At 42.0% G+C, this 21,047-nt stretch overlaps 1 protein-coding gene across 1 annotated transcript; it reads left to right on the plus strand.

The window, feature by feature from the left end:
• The first annotated feature begins 8,497 nt into the window (after positions 1-8,497).
• On the plus strand, positions 8,498-19,385 carry LOC121558077 (neutrophil cytosol factor 2-like). Its single transcript, XM_045227022.1, has 14 exons — positions 8,498-8,646; positions 9,278-9,455; positions 9,570-9,652; positions 10,028-10,136; positions 13,768-13,893; positions 14,148-14,255; positions 14,562-14,621; positions 14,796-14,833; positions 15,143-15,281; positions 15,978-16,049; positions 16,516-16,603; positions 16,924-17,036; positions 18,400-18,523; positions 18,690-19,385. The coding sequence occupies exons 2-14, from the start codon at positions 9,282-9,284 to the stop codon at positions 18,830-18,832; spliced, it is 1,377 nt and encodes a 458-aa protein (XP_045082957.1). The 5' UTR covers positions 8,498-8,646; positions 9,278-9,281; the 3' UTR covers positions 18,833-19,385.
• Positions 19,386-21,047: the final 1,662 nt, after the last annotated feature.

Below are 21,047 nucleotides of genomic sequence, written 5' to 3' on the forward strand. Positions count from 1 at the left end.
CCTGTCTGTCGGTGCCAGGTCTCTCTCCGTTCAGAGACGTCAGTATCAAGCCTGTCTGTCGGTGCCAGGTCTCTCTCCATTCAGAGACGTCAGTATCAAGCCTGTCTGTCGGTGCCAGGTCTCTCTCCATTCAGAGACGTCAGTATCAAGCCTGTCTGTCAGTGCCAGGTCTCTCTCCATTCAGAGACATCAGTATCAATCCTGTCTGTCGGTCAGGACTCTGTCACATCATCTTGCAAGTCTCCAAGTGCTGGCTCTATAGATCCATCTCTGAACACATACACACAGTCACTGTTCTATAACCAATGGCAGTTAGGATAGATGATATCTGACAAACAAACATATACTATGTTGAAGTTTGAACAGGTCAGACAAACCTACCTAATTCTGGTCTCCCCATCGACAACCATTGGTGAACCGGCAAGAGGTGAGGCTGGAGGTGAGTTCTTCGCCAGAGCCCCATTGATGGGCATAGCAGCGTAGATCAGCTCCTGGCACCTCATCAAAGATACTGATCGGTCACACACAAATACACACAAAAAGTATCATTGGTGGTTATTATTAACCTGGTGGAACCAACCTGATCACTGCATTCCCCTTTCTATTCCACTTCAGATATAATAAAATGTGAAGTGAAATAGAATGGTGAACACAGATTCAGGCTTGTTCCATGTAGAACCCTCTTTCGGATCCATGTAGAACCCTCTTTTCGGTTCCATGTAGAACCAAAAAGAGTTCTACCTGGAACCAAAAAGGGTTCTCCAATGGGAACAGCCGAAGAACCCTTTTGGAACTCTTTTATTCTAAGAGTGTACTGGTATACTCACCACCATTGGGGACCAACATACTCCAACCACCTATTCCACATGTTAGGGTATTAGAGTCCTTTGGCAGGGCATGCAAACCATAGTTGGCTGTGCATCCTGCTGGAAGCATGCATTGTCGAACTGTAGCCGGAGGCATGGTCAATCCGTTTAGGGCTTTTCAGTCTAAAACGGCCGTGATCCTTTGAACATATTGGGGGTGATGAAACAACGGAGCCCCATTCAATGAAGGGAAGCGAAGTGGGCGGAGGGGCAATTTGCATGTGGAGCTTGGCAAAAAGGGGTATGAATTGTTGACATAATTGTAATCCAAACCAAACCTTCATTTACTTGTTGTGACACACTCAGGTTCAAACTCCATTTTAGACGAGACTGACTTTATGAACAAAATTATCCTATTTCCACTTTGTAGTACATTTTTGACACTAGAATACATGTTTTTGACTCATATTGATGCTACATAGGCCGTTTCCAAAGGGATTCGTTGGTTTTAAGGGGCAGCCACTCTTTAAGTGAAGGCAATCGTTGTACAAACAGCACACGTGAGTGAAAGGCATCTGGTAAATAGGGGATGATAAGTATATAACAAGACATGTTGCTAATATAAATCTAAGGTGGAGGGGCAGGTGCTAGTTTAGTAAGAGTCAGTGTCATTTGTGACACGTGCAGGAGGGCCTGAGCATCTGTTCTTTTGCCCTCCTATAAGAAAAGTGCCCTTTCAGATTGGAAGTATTTTTTTATTAATACATTTTTATTTGACTTTAGTCTGTTTTCTGATCTGTAAAGAATTGCCCATCAAATTAGATCATTTCTCATTTTTGAAGCTTGGAAAATGACTCTCCTCTGCCCCCACGCAAGCACGCACTGCACTCGTCTTCCTGCTGATGCACATTCAGATGCTACCGGTGCCTAGCAGTAGTATAAAGTATGGCTAGTTTTTAGTTGTATGTCGTCTCTCACGGTCAGGGACAGGTAAGGGTTCAATTGTACATTTTTTAAGTAGGCGTACAACGCAGATGATAGCAGCAGAACAAACTCCAATCACAGGTAAAGAGTAGTTATTGTTACAATAGCATAGCTAACATTTAGCTAGCTAACTAGTTAGCTGATTTACATAATCTACATTTGCGGTGATCAGCTGATAGCCCTCCCCTATTTCCCCTGCACAGGCCAGAGACTAAATGAGGAGCTGAGAATTGTGCTTTTTGGGAAGACTGGAGCAGGGAAGAGTGCTTCAGGAAGCACCATCCTGGGGAGATTTATTTTTGCCGTCATCAACACTCCAGGCTTGTTTGACCCAAAAGTTAACCCAAAAGGAGGCACTGGAAAAGATCGCAATGTGCATCTCTCTCTCTGCTCCTGGTCCCCATGTGTTCCCGGTTGTGATTCCGTTGGGTAGATTCACAAAAGAGGAGCAGCAAACAGTGGAGCTCATTCAGAAAAGGCATCAAAATATACCATGGTTCTCTTCACACAAGGAGGTGAGCTTGACTCATCAATAGTTGAACTGTTACTTGAGAGTCCAAATCTTCAGAGATTTTTTGACAAATGCTCTAGGCGGTATCATGTCTTTAACAACAAAGTCCAGAATCCCTCCCACGTCACTGAGCTCCCTGAGAAAAAGTCTATGGGCTTGTTGAATGGAGGGTGCCACTACACCAGTGGAGGCTGTTGGGAGAAGCTATAGAAGGACAGGCTCATTGTAACGGCTGTAATTTATTCCATTCCAGTCATTGCAGTGAGCCCGTCCTCCTATAGATCCTCCCACCAGCCTCCTCTGCACTACACCAATGAGATGTTCCAAGAGGCGGAGAGCAAGAAGAAGAAGAGAAGATGCTGAGAGAGAACAAAGGGAAGAGAGGATGCTGAGAGAGAACAAAGAGAAGAGAGGATGCTGAGAGAGAACAAAGAGAAGAGAGGATGCTGAGAGAGAACAAAGAGAAGAGAGGAGGCTGAGAGAGAACAAAGAGAACAGAGGATGCTGAGAGAGGACAAAGAGAAGAGAGGATGCTGAGAGAGAACAAAGAGAAGAGAGGATGCTGAGAGAGAACAAAGAGAAGAGAGGATGCTGAGAGAGAACAAAGAGAAGAGAGGTTGCTGAGAGAGAACAAAGAGAACAGAGGGTGCTGAGAGAGAACAAAGAGAAGAGAGTATGCTGAGAGAGAACAAAGAGAAGAGAGGATGCTGAGAGAGAACAAAGAGAAGAGAGGATGCTGAGAGAGAACAAAGAGAAGAGAGGATGCTGAGAGAGAACAAAGAGAAGAGAGGATGCTGAGAGAGAACAAAGAGAAGAGAGGATGTTGAGAGAGAACAAAGAGAACAGAGGATGCTGAGAGAGAACAAAGAGAACAGAGTATGCTGAGAGAGAACAAAGAGAACAGAGGATGCTGAGAGAGAACAAAGAGAACAGAGAATGCTGAGAGAGAACAAAGAGAAGAGAGGATGCTGAGAGAGAACAAAGAGAACAGAGGATGCTGAGAGAGAACAAAGAGAACAGAGGATGCTGAGAGAGAACAAAGAGAAGAGACGCAGAGAGATGGAAGAACTGAAGGCAATGTTTGAAGGAGAGCGTCTAGAGGAAGAAGAGGAAGAAGAAGAAGAAGAAGAGAAACTGAGGGGAAAACATGAAATAGAGCCTAAGAAGAAAGCGCTTTGTAAGTGCAGGTGTTGGAGCAGACATGGGTGCTGCATGCGGAGCTGCTATGGGAATAGTTGGAGGACCAGCTGGTGCGGCAGTAGGAGCTCTGAATGCGTCACGCATGAGCGAAGCTGTGAAAAATAAATGCTTGATGATACATTTAATCTGCTGCGCTATCTATCATCTTGTCTGCTACAGTTAATACTGTAATAATGGGTATCATCCAAGTATAAAGACATTGCATTCAGATTATATTATGGCATATTCCATGCATCTTCAACGTGGGGATTATGGCTATTGAATTTATTCAAGGGATGTGAGCTAATACATTATTATAAAAAATATATATATATATGCCATAGGCATTTCTAAGCTTTTAGATAGCTACGGGGTTGATTGTTCTGTTTACATTGTCTGTTGTTCAGTAAAGCTTCATGAGATCAATGCAGATTCTGTTCTATGTTCATTATGTCAACACACAACCTCTTTTCAAAGTATTTTGTTGCTCATTGTTATTTCAGTGGGCCTATCGTGAGTGGGCCTATCATGAGTGGGCCTATCGTGAGTGGGCCTATCATGAGTGGGCCTATCATGAGTGGGCCTATCATGAGTGGGCCTATAATGCAACAGGAGCCATGATTAGAGGAAAAGTTGCAGAGGTTTTTCACTTCTGGTGACAGTTTTCTGGTTGCAGTTCTCCATGGTATCCACTAGATGGAAACAAACTATGTGATAGAGGTATACTTTTTGCTGTACACTGTGGGGTACAGTGTCATCCAGTGGAGGCTGGTGGGAAGAGCTATAGGAGGACAGGCTCAATGTAATGGCTGGAATGGAATAAATGGAACGGTATCAAACATATGGAAACCACATTTGCCTTCGTTCCGTATATTCCATTCCAGCCATTACAATGAGCCCGTCCTCCTATAGCTCTTCCCACCAGCCTCCTTTAGTGTCATCATAGCGCCTCTGGGTTAGAGGGGAAAGACTAAGGGAACTTTTCTGACCAGCATCCCATTGACAGCCCGACTAGCCAAAATATATAACTGACCCTTACCTTAACCTTAATCTAATCTTAACCAATTTGAAAATGAAATTTCCCCAGGTTAGAGAGCTGTCATCGTACTTCTATCCAGATGATGATTTCACACAGGTTCTTAATAAAAATTGTACAAACTTGAAGCAATATACAATGAAAACTGAGATGTGATGTCATATACTTCTTGTATGTGGCATGTAGTGTAAGCCAACTATCATTCAATTGGAAAGTTGATTGCTCAAAGATAGCAGAAATTGGAGACAGCCAGTTAGATCATCTTTCTTCCTTCTTCCTCCTTATAAACTTCCATTTAAATTCAAAGGGTCAACGTTCACTTTGAAATACCAGAATGTGAATGAATGCCTCCTAGTCATGAAATGTTTCATTGTGAGTTTGTTATAATCAGTGTGTGACTCAGCCATGAAGTTACTCAATCAACCTCAGTGGTAACCATGATCCTTCTAGTGGTCTCACCCAATGGGAATCAGCACATCCTTGTTCATTTCATGTGAAAACCATTGTGTACGTGCTATTGTCACTGCCTCCTGGGGTTTCCCAATGGTACTCTATTACATATTTAGTGCACTCTACGGCTCTGGTCAAATGTAATGCGCTATATAGGCAGGGTTGGGTAGTAAAGGATTACATGTACAGTGAGAGAAAAAAGTATTTGATCCCCTGCTGATTTTGTACACTTGCCCACTGACAAAGACATGATCAGTCTATAATTTTAATGGTAGGTTTATTTGAACAGTGAGAAACAGAATAACAAAAAAAAAATCCAGAAAAACGCATGTCAAAAATGTTATAAATTGATTTGTATTTTATTGAGGGAAATAAGTATTTGACCCCCTCTCAATCAGAAAGATTTCTGGCTCCCAGGTGTCTTTTATACAGGTAACGAGCTGAGATTAGGAGCACACTCTTAAAGGGAGTGCTCCTAATCTCAGCTTGTTACCTGTATAAAAGACACCTGTCCACAGAAGCAATCAATCTATCAGATTCCAAACTCTCCACCATGGCCAAGACCAAAGAGCTCTTCAAGGATGTTAGGGACAAGATTGTAGACCTACCCAAGGCTGGAATGGGCTACATGACCATTGCCAAGCAGCTTGGTGAGAAGTTGGTGGGATTATTCGCAAATGGAAGAAACACAAAATAACTGTCAATCTCCCTCTGCCTGGGGCTCCATGCAAGATCTCACCTCGTGGAGTTGCAATGATCATGAGAATGGTGAGGAATCAGCCCAGAACTACACGGGATGATCTTGTCAATGATCTCAAGGCAGCTGGGACCATAGTCACCAAGAAAACAATTGGTAACACACTACGCCGTGAAGGACTGAAATCCTGCAGCGCCCGCAAGGTCCCCCTGCTCAAGAAAGCACATATACAGGCCCGTCTGAAGTTTGCCAATGAACATCTGAATGATTCAGAGGAGAACTGGGTGAAAGTGTTGTGGTCAGATGAGACCAAAATCGAGCTCTTTGGCATCAACTCAACTCGCCGTGTTTGGAGGAGGAGGAATGCTGCCTATGACCCCAAGAACACCATCCCCACCGTCAAACATGGAGGTGGAAACATTATGCTTTGGGGCTGTTTTCCTGCTAAGGGGACAGGACAACTTCACCGCATCAAAGGGACGATGGATGGGGCCATGTACCGTCAAATCTTGGGTGAGAACCTCCTTCCCTCAGCCAGGGCATTGAAAATGGGTCGTGGATGGATATTCCAGCATGACAATGACCCAAAACACACGGCCAAGGCAACAAAGGAGTGGCTCAAGAAGAAGCACATTAAAGTCCTGGAGTGGCCCAGCCAGTCTCCAGACCTTAATCCCATAGAAAATCTGTGGAGGGAGCTGAAGGTTCGAGTTGCCAAACGTCAGCCTCCAAACCTTAATGACTTGGAGAAGATCTGCAAAGAGGAGTGGGACAAAATCCCTCCTGAGATGTGTGCAAACCTGGTGGGCAACTACAAGAAACGTCTGACCTCTGTGATTGCCAACAAGGGTTTTGCCACCAAGTACTAAGTCATGTTTTGCAGAGGGGTCAAATACTTATTTGCCTCATTAAAATGCAAATAAATGTATAAAAAATTTTACATGCGTTTTTCTGGATTTTTTTGTTTGTTATTCTGTCTCTCACTGTTCAAATAAACCTACCATTACAATTATAGACTGATCATGTCTTTGTCAGTGGGAAAACGTACAAAATCAGCAGGGGATCAAATACTTTTTCCCCTCACTGTAACAGGGATTATGTAATACAATTACAAAAATGAAGTAACTGTAATCAACCCGAATCACGTAAAAAATAAATGTTATCGGATTACAGTTACATTCTTAAAAACAGCGGATTACATTATGGATTACTTAATCTAATATCAATATTACAATTTGATTCACTTCAGTGATGCTGCTGTTTAGTGCATAGACCTCCTGACATAGTCCCACCTCAGCAAGACTATTGTCTCTATCTGATGGGCCATCAGAGGCGTGGATGGGCTTTTTATTGTATTCAGTCTGTTTGAGTAGGATTTCAGAACATTCACACCAAGGATGTAATCATTAGTCCAAACATTTGCAAACCCAATTAAAACATGAGTTTCTATTGGACAAATTCAAGAAAACATTTTGCAACAGAATTGGCATAATGAATACGACCCTGGCCTACCGGTCAAGCCGCAGACAGTCCTCTGGACTACATAGAGCTCTCATAGGCCTACCTGTGCAGGTCCAGCCTGGTCTCATAGACTAGACGTAACATAGTAAATGTAATCCAAGACACACAAATTAGTATGATATATTATGGTTACAGAAGACAGAAGGTTACTTCAGGCAAAAAATGAAGGTTGGGTGGGCATGTAAGAAAAACGTCTAGCAACCCAAAGGTTGCGTGTTCGAATCTCAACTCGGACAACTTCAGCATTTTAGCTAATTAGCAATTTTGCAACTACTTACTTATTTTTAGCTACTTTGCAACTATGTAGCATGTTAGCTAACCCTCCCCACAACAAATTGCAATTTGTTACATATCATACAAATTGTAATTCGTAACATACAGTATCATGCGAAATGGATGATGGACATCCACATATGAATACATAACAAACATAACATATACTAATTGGCATGGGTCAGATTTACATTTACTATGTTACGTCTACCCTTGAGTCCAGGCTGGCAGGTCGGTTCCTCTCAGTCTCCTTTAATCAGTGGCAAAATTAGCGCACAAGCTCCTAAACCCCTAACCTGCGCGCTGTGCATTTGCGTCTCTTCCTTTCATGTAGAAAAAATACAACTGGTATCGATAGACTGCAGACTTTCCATATTGGTGCCCGCCACTACTGATACTCATCCAATCGATGGAGAGCTTTAGTGTGCTGCTGACAAACAGCATGTTCCAAGGGATGGGCCAGAGCAAGCTGCTGTACAGAAAATCGAATAGTCTTGCATCCTATCACTCCTCATAATGTGCTGAAAATGAACAAATCTGCGCAGCTATTCTATAATCTGTAACATGGTGTTTGAGTCTACTTTTCAAGGAGACTAGGCCTAGTTTTATTATATTGACAATTAAATTCTAGAACAAAATTCTGGAAAGAAAACAAACTATTAAAATAGGTTGAAAGAACTTGTAAAATATTCCGTTCCATCTTTCTTCTTTTGAATATTAGCTGCAAGTTATCCAAAGTAATGGGATTACATAACTCATTTAGAGTAATCCAAAGGATTACGTTACTGATTACTTTATTTGTCATGTAGCTGTAATCAGTACAGATTACATTTTTCAAGCGATCCGCCCAACACTGTATGTATAGTACCCATAGGACTCAGGTCAAAAGTAGTGCACTATATAGGGTGTAGGGTGCCATTTGAGACACAGGCCTGGTGCATTACCTTCTTGTTTGCTTTCCTCCCCCATTCCAGGAAATGCAAGCAAGGATGACTTCCTTGTAGAGCAGGGTGTTGACTCACTCACTGCTGATCCCACAGCCTTCCCTTACCTTCACTTCACTGTTGTCATACTGAGTGAGACTCAAGGCGCTCAGCTGGAATACCTTACCACAAACCTTTCACCATAGGATTTACCTGACTCTCAGACATCAAACTTCTCTCCTTTTGCTTTAAGTGTGGGAGCACCTGTAAGTAGAGATGTTTATTTTTCAAATCATTAATATTTGTTTGATGTATGAAAGATACTATTATATTATAATTACAATATTAAAGACTTGGATACTCTTTAAGAGTCACTCAGTCTAAATCTCCATGCTGTGTTTGCTGAGTATGAGCACAGAACAGTTTTTTCTTGTTGGTTTAATGATGAAGAGCAACTAAATGTTTTCTTTGTTGTGGTTTCATTCATAAAGTTTCATTCATTCATTCATAAATTCATGAATTCAGAATTCATTCATAAAGTTTCATTCATTCGTATTTCATAAAATCCACCCCAGTTATTACATTGTAGGACTACTGTATGTGAAATCTTGAAAAGAAAACTGCTTACATTTTCTCATAGTAATCTAGTTATTTTCTTCAGTGCACTCAGACATGACAAGGTAATTGGTTAAAGGGGCTATCTGGGATTTGAAAAGCAACAAATCAGCTATATAAACTACAATGGCTATATATAATGTATTTACAAGTCTAAAATAGTATCTACCAATTCCAGATGGCCTCTTAAAAAGTGCTGTGTGTATACAGTTATTTTGATCCCTACTTGTCGTAACCTTTTTGGGGTACAAAATGTTTTATAAAGAAAAGTTCCTATCACAGGAGGATGTTGTACACAGAGCTGCTGCGGTTGTGGGATGAAGCGGTGAAGGCAGTGGATGCCAGAGACTGGCAGGGAGCCCTGTCTAAACTGAACCAGATCACTGAACCTACCTCCCGTACTCTATTTCTGACTGCCTCTGCTCACCTTGCCCTGGGGCAGCTGGAGGCTGCCATCCAGGTAAGTCTGGAGGACTGCTGTCAACAGTGATTGATCGATCTCTGAAAGGATTTCTTTGTGTGTGAGTGCGTCTAATATTTATCTGTCGCCCTGTGATGCCGTCACCCTGTGAAGGCTTTAGACCAGACCATAGCCAAGGATGCACGACTTGCAGTTGGCTTTTTCCAAAGAGCTGGAACACTCATAATGGCTAGCAGGTAAAGAGATCACTGTACAACATTTAGGTTCCTCTTCTGTCAACTGATGTTGTTCTCTCTTTTATTAAAGTAAACAACAGGATGTACAGGTCAATGTGTATGTCCCGTGTAGCTCAGTTGGTAGAGCATGGAGTTGTGGGTTTGATTCCCACGGGGGGCCAGTATGAAAATGTATGCACTCACTAACTGTAGGTCGCTCTGGATAAGAGTGTCTGCAAAATGTAAATGTATGTACAGCGTTTAGATGTCTATTAACCTATGAAGGCAAACGGCTGTCTATTCATGCTATAGATTACAAAAGACAGCCATTATATCTTCCATCCCACTCTCTTTGTCCGTGTGTCCGTGTGTCCGTGTGTCCGTGTGTCCGTGTAGGCTGGAGGAGGCTCTGAATGACTGTATCTCAGCTCAGAAACACATGAGAGGGAACACGGTCATTGACTACAAACAGCTGGGGCTACGCTACAAGCTCTACAGCTGGCAGGTACAACAGACTTACACCACGGTGTTATAGATGTAGACTTACACCACGGTGTTATAGATGTAGACTTACACCACAGTGTTATAGATGTAGACTTACACCACAGTGTTATAGATGTAGACTTACACCACTGTGTTATAGATGTAGACTTACACCACGGTGTTATAGATGTAGACTTACACCACGGTGTTATAGATGTAGACTTACACCACGGTGTTATAGATGTAGACTTACACCACGGTGTTGTAGATGTAGACTTACACCACGGTGTTATAGATGTAGACTTACACCACGGTGTTATAGATGTAGACTTACACCACAGTGTTATAGATGTAGACTTACACCACGGTGTTATAGATGTAGACTTACACCACGGTGTTATAGATGTAGACTTACACCACAGTGTTATAGATGTAGACTTACACCACAGTGTTATAGATGTAGACTTACACCACAGTGTTATAGATGTAGACTTACACCACTGTGTTATAGATGTAGACTTACACCACAGTGTTATAGATGTAGACTTACACCACAGTGTTATAGATGTAGACTTACACCACTGTGTTATAGATGTAGACTTACACCACAGTGTTATAGATGTAGACTTACACCACTGTGTTATAGATGTAGACTTACACCACAGTGTTATAGATGTAGACTTACACCATAGTGTTATAGATGTAGACTTACACCACAGTGTTATAGATGTAGACTTACACCATAGTGTTATAGATGTAGACTTACACCACGGTGTTATAGATGTAGACTTACACCACAGTGTTATAGATGTAGACTTACACCACGGTGTTATAGATGTAGACTTACACCACAGTGTTATAGATGTAGACTTACACCATAGTGTTATTGATGTAGACTTACACCACGGTGTTATAGATGTAGACTTACACCACGGTGTTATAGATGTAGACTTACACCACGGTGTTATAGATGTAGACTTACACCACGGTGTTATAGATGTAGACTTACACCACGGTGTTATAGATGTAGACTTACACCACAGTGTTATAGATGTAGACTTACACCATGGTGTTATAGATGTAGACTTACACCACAGTGTTATAGATGTAGACTTACACCATAGTGTTATAGATGTAGACTTACACCACGGTGTTATAGATGTAGACTTACACCACGGTGTTATAGATGTAGACTTACACCACAGTGTTATAGATGTAGACTTACACCACTGTGTTATAGATGTAGACTTACACCACGGTGTTATAGATGTAGACTTACACCACGGTGTTATAGATGTAGACTTACACCACAGTGTTATAGATGTAGACTTACACCACGGTGTTATAGATGTAGACTTACACCACAGTGTTATAGATGTAGACTTACACCACGGTGTTATAGATGTAGACTTACACCACGGTGTTATAGATGTAGACTTACACCACAGTGTTATAGATGTAGACTTACACCACGGTGTTATAGATGTAGACTTACACCACGGTGTTATAGATGTAGACTTACACCACGGTGTTATAGATGTAGACTTACACCACGGTGTTATAGATGTAGACTTACACCACTGTGTTATAGATGTAGACTTACACCACGGTGTTATAGATGTAGACTTACACCACGGTGTTATAGATGTAGACTTACACCACGGTGTTATAGATGTAGACTTACACCACAGTGTTATAGATGTAGACTTACACCACAGTGTTATAGATGTAGACTTACACCACAGTGTTATAGATGTAGACTTACACCACTGTGTTATAGATGTAGACTTACACCACAGTGTTATAGATGTAGACTTACACCACAGTGTTATAGATGTAGACTTACACCACTGTGTTATAGATGTAGACTTACACCACAGTGTTATAGATGTAGACTTACACCACTGTGTTATAGATGTAGACTTACACCACAGTGTTATAGATGTAGACTTACACCATAGTGTTATAGATGTAGACTTACACCACAGTGTTATAGATGTAGACTTACACCATAGTGTTATAGATGTAGACTTACACCACGGTGTTATAGATGTAGACTTACACCACAGTGTTATAGATGTAGACTTACACCACGGTGTTATAGATGTAGACTTACACCACAGTGTTATAGATGTAGACTTACACCATAGTGTTGTAGATGTACTTGTACCTTACAGGTGTTATAGATGAACTTGTACCTTACAGGTGTTATAGATGTACTTGTACCTTACAGGTGTACACCATGTACCAGTAGTGGAGTACAGTATGATCAAACAAGATTCAAAATGTATGTGACAATCCAAATATACGGTATATAGCCCAGTGCTCCAAATGGTGAAAGATATCTGAATTAAAGATGCACTCCAGCTATTTTTTAAAAACTTTTCCTAAACAATATCCCAAGTATAAATACAGTAATGTTCACACCCTTAAGGGTAAAACAAGTAATTTGAGCAAAATAGTGTTTTTAGACCCAACTGCAATCTTCAAGGAGTTGGTCTGATGGTCAGATGTCGTCGGCCTCCCCCCATGCTTGCGGGAACAATAGAGGAGCAATAGAGGAGAGGCCACCCCCTCTGCTATGTCATGAAATACCTCGACCACCTATTGAGATTAACCTTTTGTTAGATAAATCAGGTGAGAAAGGAGACTGGAGTGCATCTTTAAGGATGCATCACAAATGGCACCATATTCTCTTTAAAGGGCACTCATTTTGGCTATGGGACCTGGTATAACAGAGCTCTGGTCAAAAGAAATGCACTATATAGGGAATAGGGTGCCATTTGGGATGCACTTGAGAAATTAAAGACTGAGAATATCCCCAGGTATTTCAACACTTCCATTGTGCGGGCCAAAAGCCAGATACCCCACCTTTTAGGGACCTTTGACAAAGCCTCATTGAATGAAGGGAAACAAGTTTAGGAGATTTACTTCGTAGTGAAGATAAGACATATTCCACATTTATAGCCCAGGTCATATACACCTGTGGCTGTGTTTGCCTCAAACTGGGCTAACCACTATGTGTCTGTCTGTCTGGACATTACAATTTTTTCCTAAATCTATCAGCTAGAACAAATATGGTTGTTGCATTTGTTTTATTAATCATATTTGTGAGACCTTTATAGATTAAAGTTCAATGACTTCTTTTATTGGCTGTATTTCTGTTCAGAGATGAAAACGCCAATGTTTTCAATTGCAGCAACATTAAGCTAGGCTCTGTCATGGGCAGTTGTTGAGTATTACTTTTCTTTGTGATCATATCTGGCCTTAATATGTGGCCCATATCTGGCCTCTTATAATCTCCACCCGGCACAGCCAGAAAAGGACTGGCCACCCCTCAGAGCCTGGTTCCTCTCTAGGTTTCTTCCTAGGTTCCTGCCTTTCTAGGGAGTTTTTCCTAGCCACCGTGCTTCTACATCTGCAGTGCTTGCTCTTTGGGGTTTTAGGCTGGGTTTCTGTAAAGTACTTTGTGACATCTGCTGATGTAAAAAAGGGCTTTCTAAATAAATGTGATTTGATCTGGAGAGTGTTATTAGTAGACCGTCCCATCGGGCTCTGGTCAAAAGTAGTGCACTACATAGGGAATGGGGTGCACTATATAAGGAATAGGGTGCCATTTGTGACAGACACTATGTTTCTCTGTGGTTGTCCAGGTCTTGTATAACGCAGCAGCTGTCCACTCCAGATTGAACCAGTTGGATAAAGCCAGAGATATCCTACTCTCAGCCTCCCAGGAGAAAGGAGGAGGGAACGTGGAAGTGGCTTTAGACAGTATCTCTGTAAGTACACTACCGGAAAACATTGTTCACTAGAATAACAGACATTGGATTCTCCCCTCTCCACATAGGGCCTGAGTTTTTTTCTTACTGATCAAGTCACATGGTATGAAAAAAACTCCTGTCTCTAACGCCACATAATACCTTGACATTGGCAGGGTGTGGTGTGTTCTGTCCTGCTTGGCTGCAGTTCTCTCTTTCCTGAATTACCCTCTCTTTCTCTCTCTTTCTCTCTGTGTGTGTGCCTTCACCCCCAGAGGGGAGAGGTGCTGCCTGTCCTCCTGGTGCCAGAGGGAGAGGTGTTCCGGCCCAGGAAACAGGACGTAGAACAGCTGGAACAGAGAGACTTCCTGGGCAAACCAAAGGTAAAGTAGCACCACACCACACTGATGTACACAGGCACAGTAACATAGAGTACATCCCAAATGGCACCCGATTCCTTATATAGTGTACTACTTTTGATCAGGGCCTATTGGGATCTGGTCAAAAGTAGTGCACTATATAGGGAATAGGGTGCCATTTGGGACACATTTATAGTGACTTATCTCTGTGTGTGTGTGTGTGTGTGTGTGTGTGTGTGTGTGTGTGTGTGTGTGTGTGTGTGTGTGTGTGTGTGTGTGTGTCAATCGAATCAGATTGAATCACAGATTGGTATTTTCCTGTGCTTTCAGGTCATCTCCTCTATGATTCCCAATGATGACTTTGGTGGATTTGAACCTCTCAGGATCCAGGTAAGACCACTGTTAACATAGCATTGGAAGTACACCTTGTATGAGTCCCAAATAACACCCTATTCCCTATATAGTGCACTGCTTTTGACCAGAGTCCTTATGCCATTCTGCCATCTGGGACACAGCCTATGCCCTCTGCCTCTCTCTCTGACTGTGACTCTGTCCTCCGAACAGAAACCTGGATACTACGAGCCCAAGGTGGATAGAGTGGAGTAAGTAATATTATTCACACTGACATTCAATTATGTTCCAAAAACCCTGTAATTATTCTGTCATGGTCATGGACACCAGAAGAAAATAAGCTCAGAACTGATATTTGAATCCAAAAAAAGATGTTCATTGTTAATATGGTGGTATGAGTAACATATTTTTAAGACAAAGGGCTCTGACCGAAACGTTGATAATAAATGTACAGGTGTCAAATTATGTGTGTTTATCTTTCTACAGTGTTGATTGGGAGATAAGCATGCTAGTGTGCATGTTAACCCTTCACTTCTAATGCTGTCTTTGCCTCCCCATAGGGATTCTCGCTACATGCGTCTGCGTACCCCCTACATGTCCAAAGCTCCTGGGCAGCTGACAGTGCCTGGGGGTGCCATGGTGTTTCTCTTCAGTGATGTGGACAGAGATGGACTGGCCACAGTCATACATGATGGACAGGTGAGAGACACCTGTAAAGAGTGGGTTAACTCCCTGCACCTGTAAAGAGTGGGTGAACTCCCTGCACCTGTAAAGAGTGGGTTACTCCCTGCACCTGTAAAGAGTGGGTTAACTCCCTGCACCTGTAAAGAGTGTGTTAACTCCCTACACCTGTAAAGAGTGGGTTAACTCCCTACACCTGTAAAGAGTGGGTTAACTCCCTACACCTGTAAAGAGTGTGTTAACTCCCTACACCTGTAAAGAGTGGGTTAACTCCCTACACCTGTAAAGAGTGGGTTAACTCCCTACACCTGTAAAGAGTGGGTTAACTCCCTGCACCTGTAAAGAGTGTGTTAACTCCCTGCACCTGTAAAGAGTGGGTTAACTCCCTACACCTGTAAATAATGTGTGTTGTCTGGGAGGGTTGAGAATTGAGCAGAAGACACATTTATGTTGTTCGCTGTAATGTATGAACAATAAAGTTGTATTGTACAATAGTAACTGGCTAGGATGTTCTATTATGAATTACAAAGCACATAAGACTAATGCAATACTTCCACATTCCACAAGAGGCGCTGCTGTCCCATAGCTGTCTCCCGTTTCCTAACACAACAACACCTCCTTTTATTGTGGCCTGCCTTCTTTCTGTATGATTGTATATCTATTCAATTTATGATTATCACTCATCTTTCCTTTTGTTTCTCTTTCGTCGTTTAGAAAGGACTTGTCCCCATGACCCTGCTGGACCCAGTGGATGTCAAGAAGTCCAAAGGCAGAAAAATGAATAAAGTAAGGCTTTCTATCTTCATCTTAGAGTTTCTTATTTCATCGCATTTGATGGTTGACTAAGACGATGTAGCTATTTCCATAATGGTGAACAGAATGTGACAATCCTGTTTTAGAGCAGCTTCAAGTTTTGAATCTCAACTGGGTTGTTCTCTCAACGTTCAGTTATAGAGTAATGCTGAACAGAGCTGTATGCTGACTCTCCTCCTCTACCCACAGTGGAAAAAGTGGTGTCAGGAAAAAAAGTTGTAGGTCTATTAATGTGTACCAAAGTCACACCTGCTTAACACTTGTAGATGTGCAGGACAGACAGGGTTGTTGAAAACCCTTGGATTTGAACGACGAGGGAATGAGGTGTCACAAGAGGAATAGCAATTATGAGCCCAGCCTGTCTGGATGTTTCACTGCTTTAATGGTAGGCACAGAGAGCGGTGTGTTACCTTGACTACTCTGGCTGTGTCCTCCACAGAGTATTCCCAGTGGGATCCCCCTCCCACCGGGCCTCAAGCCGCCCACTCGCCCACAGAGCCAGCTCAGCCACGAAGAACGTCCGCAGGGTAGGCTCACCTTGTTTAACCCCACTGGCAGAGCACAAGACCAATGGGATGGAGCCAGGCCATTTCAGCATCCATCTTAACCTTTAAAGCACCTTTATGTTGTTAATTTAACAATAATAATAATAATTATTATTTATTTAACTATTATAGTATTTTTAATTACACAAAGAATCTCAAAGTGCTTTAAATCATATTGTAACAGTCGTCATTCTGCCAGCCCCATTAACTATTAATGTGTACATTTTACAGTCATGAAAACCTCTTCACTGATTATTGTCTGTGTTCAGCCTTTTTAATCGTGTGCTGTATCTCATCTGCAGAGAGCCCAGATAGAGAGGCATCTCCATCCTTCTATGCCTCTGCCACCCACCTACCAACCACCTCCACCCCGCCACCCAGTTACCCATCCACAGTGGACAGGCCCACTGAGCTGGTGAGTAAAGGGTCTGACTTAATCAGTGTTTTTATCTGAGTGTGTAACTCTTGATCTCTGTCGGAAATAACACATGTAAAGGTCAAATTAATATTATGATAATGCTATTTATTTCTCTGAAGTTATTAGGTTCAAACAATTAGTAAATCTGTCCTCCAGTTGGTTGAAGAAGAATGTGTGTCAGCCACAGGAGGTTGGTAGCACCTTAATTGGGGAGGACAGGCTAGTGGTAATGGCTGGAGCAGAATAGGTGGAATGGTATCAAATACATCAAACACATGGTTTCTATGTGTTTGATGCCATTCCAATCGCTCCGTTCCAGCCATTATTATGAACCGTCCTCCCCTCAGCAGCCTCCACTGGTGTCAGCCTGACTCGAAGAAGGATCATTTGACATAATCCACTAAATACAGTATGTTGTGCTGTACTTCTAGCTGCAGGGGTTTACATACTGTACACTATGCAGATAGGGTTGTGGATAACTTCTAATTCATTTTATGACTCATCATTTTCAAGTGTCTGGTGTAATGGAATACTGATGATTTGGCCTGATTAAGTCAATGCAAAGCCCAGGGGAGGGAGAGGTAGTCAGTTGTCAGGTAAAAATATGTTCTGGACTATTTAAGACTAGCTTTTGCGCCTCAGCATGTCAGAGTGACCTGAATGATTTTCATAAGAAGAAATGACCTCTTAGAATACTCTGATGGCCGTGCCAAAACGTATTGGACAGGAGGTTACGTACTTTCTACTTTTACATACAATTCCTGACAGACTGGCTGGCTGGGGAAAAGCGAGAGGTTTCAGTGAGAGTGGTGTAGAGAGTTTTCTCTATTTCCATTGAGTCAACACTGCCAATACCAGTTATACAACTGATGTTAGGAGACCTGAGTGCATCCATTCTTCAGAACATTCCAGTGTATATTATGCAATCATGAAAGTATTTGAAAGATTCCTCCATAGTTAACACAATGGAAAGGCGCCCCGTGTAGCTCTGTTGGTAGAGCATGGCGCTTGCAACGCCAGGGTTATGGGTTCGATTCCCACGGGGGGCCAGTATGAAATTTTTTAAAAATAATAATGTATGCACTCAATAACTGTATGTTGCTCTGGATAAGAGCGTCTACTAAAATGAAAGGACAGATACTTTATTATCTATTCCCTATTAAGTGCACTACTTTATGGGCTACGCTATGTGCTCTGGTCAAAAGTAGTGCACTATAGAGGGAATAGGGTGCCATTTAGGACAAAGACCTTTGGTACAATGTATGTAGCACAGACCCATTTTGAACTGAAATTCCTCAATGGAATGTGTGGCTAATTGCTGAGTGAAAGCTAACCTGTTCCTCTGCTCTCTCTGTGTCAGACTGAGGACCCCCTGGCCAACCGTACCATTCTCTACCAGATGGTGGCACTGTATGACTATGCAGCTGAGGGCCCAGAGGACTTGGAGTTCAGTGAAGGAGACACTATTGACATTCTCAGTGAAGGTAATGGAACAGGAAAAATTATGGAACAGGAAAAATTATGAAGTCTTGTGTGTTTTAAGTGCACAGTCATAACCTTATTTTAAGTGAACAGTAAGTACGTAACCTCCTGTCCTGAATAATGCCCCCCCCCTCCCCCCTCCCCTCTCTCCCCCTTTCTGTCTGCCAGTCAATAAAGAGTGGCTGGAGGGTCACTGTGCTGGAAGCATTGGCATCTTCCCCAGCCTGTTTGCCTACCGGGAAGGAGAGACCCCCTCAACCATCAATCGGATGACCTTGTTGCAATCAAACAAATCACAAGAGCATTTATAAGGAATAGGCTCAACTCTTGCTCACAGCTAACAACTTCACACTTTATTTATCTAATTTGAGTTAAAATGATGATGGCCTTCATCAGAATCAGTACTGAGACTGGAGCATGTCATGTATTGGTGTGTTTCTGTGGTTCTCTGATGGAGGACTACATATTGGGTTTGCTGCATGCCTGTCCAAGCCATTGACATTTTCCATCAACTCAGAGGGAATAGAGTGGGCGTGCTGGGTAGCATTTGACCAACAGGTCAAACTTAAAGTGGTTAAACTTTTCTACTTACTGTCAACTGCTGTGAATGGATGTGGACCACTGTTATGCTGTTATATGGTTGTTAGTTCCTCTATGATAATGTGAACCTGTTAAACTAAAGAAAATCTGGTGGTAAGAATGTTGTTGTTCCCTTTTGTTGAAGAAAACCCTATAGGCCTATCAATGAGTCTTTTTTTGTAAAATTATTATTCATGAAATAGGACATTCAATGTAATAATACCGTTCCCTAATTCCATTAAAACTACTTTACTGAAATGCCCACATTAAACAAACGTAATAACATTTATGGACTTCCAGTCTAATTTAACAGGGCTGTGGACTGACTGGTAGAAATATAGAAACCTGAGTCTGTGTGAATGAAGTGTATAAGGGTAGAGGACCTTGTCTCTGTCCCAAATAGCACCCTTTTCCCTATGTAGTGCACTACTTTTGATCAGGGCCTACAGGGCTCTGGTCAAAATTCCCAGCTAACAAGGAACGTAACTGAGACATTTGTAACATTCCCCTTAAGTCTTCCAGAGGTACTGAATGTCATAATCCGTTTGGGACATTATAGGCACATTCATAACGTTTCTAATAAGTATTATAGAGGTTATAAATATCAGGTCGCTATACAGACATCATGGAAACATTAAAAACGTTCCTTGGTAGTCCATGAAAGGTTCTGAATATCATGTTATTTTGGAGATATCCTAGGAACATTTCATAATGTTACATTTAGAGCTATGGTTTGTCTTCATATAACGTTACAATCGGAATGATAGAAATACATTTTTGAACATCGTCTGTAAGTTTCACAATAACGTTATTATGACTTATGTGGGGACTAAAATAACTTTGTGGTCACGTCCTGGAACGTAATTTTGTTAGCTGGGATAGTGCGCTATGTAGGGAGTAGGGTGCCATTTGGCACTCACCCCTTTTGTTGGCTGTGCAGTAGAAGTGCTGTGGTCTAGGCTTTAGTTAGTCACCACACAGGAAAATGTCAGGTACTTTTAGCTGTCGTCACAAATTATAGTTATGAAAAAAGAAGGGGCGCAATGAAGCATCAAATAACTCCATTCAGATGGCTTATGAAACCAAGTATTTTCATAATTAGGCTCAGTCTGTTCCCATGTGGAGCATTTACATCCACCCACCGTCTGGTAGAACTCAGCGACTTGTATTGTTGTACACCAGGGAGAATGGATGCATTATGTGGTGCATACATTATCTATTTGAGAGTGTGAATAATGTAGTCAACAACAGAGTAACTCCTACATATTTACATCATTGATGAGAAGACGCTTACAAAATGAATACAAATTGTATGTTCAAAACTATCCTACATACCCAATCCAAAACATACCTGGTCTGATTCTATACTGAACAAAAATATAAACGCAATATGTAAAGTGTTGGTCCCATGTTTCACGAGCTGAAATAAAAGATCCCAGAAATGTTCCATACACACAAAAAGATTATTTCTCTCATATTTTGTGCACAAATTTGTTTAGGTCCCTGTTAGTGAGCATTTCTAAGATAATCCATCCACCTGACAGGTGTGGCATATCAAGAAGCTGATTAAACAGCATGATCATTACACAGGTTCACCTTGTGCTGGGGACAATAAAAGCCACTCTAAAATGTGCAGTTTTGTCACACAACACAATGCCACAGATGTCTCAAGTTTTGAGGGAGCGTGCAGTTGGCATGCTGACTGCAGGAATGTCCACCAGAGCTGTTGCCAGAGAACTGAATGTTTGTTTCTCTACAATGTCCAATCGGCCTCACAACCACAGATCACGTGTAACCATGGCAGCCCAAGACCTCCACATCCGGCTTCTTCACCTGCGGGATCGTCTGAGACTAGCCACCTGGACAGCTGATGAAAACTATGGGTTTGCGCAACCAAATGATTTCTACACAACTGTCAGAAACCGTCTGGAGAACTGGGCTCTTCAC

The sequence above is a fragment of the Coregonus clupeaformis genome, chromosome 18 (genome assembly GCF_020615455.1).
Source record: "Coregonus clupeaformis isolate EN_2021a chromosome 18, ASM2061545v1, whole genome shotgun sequence".
Taxonomy (NCBI): Eukaryota; Metazoa; Chordata; class Actinopteri; order Salmoniformes; family Salmonidae; genus Coregonus; species Coregonus clupeaformis.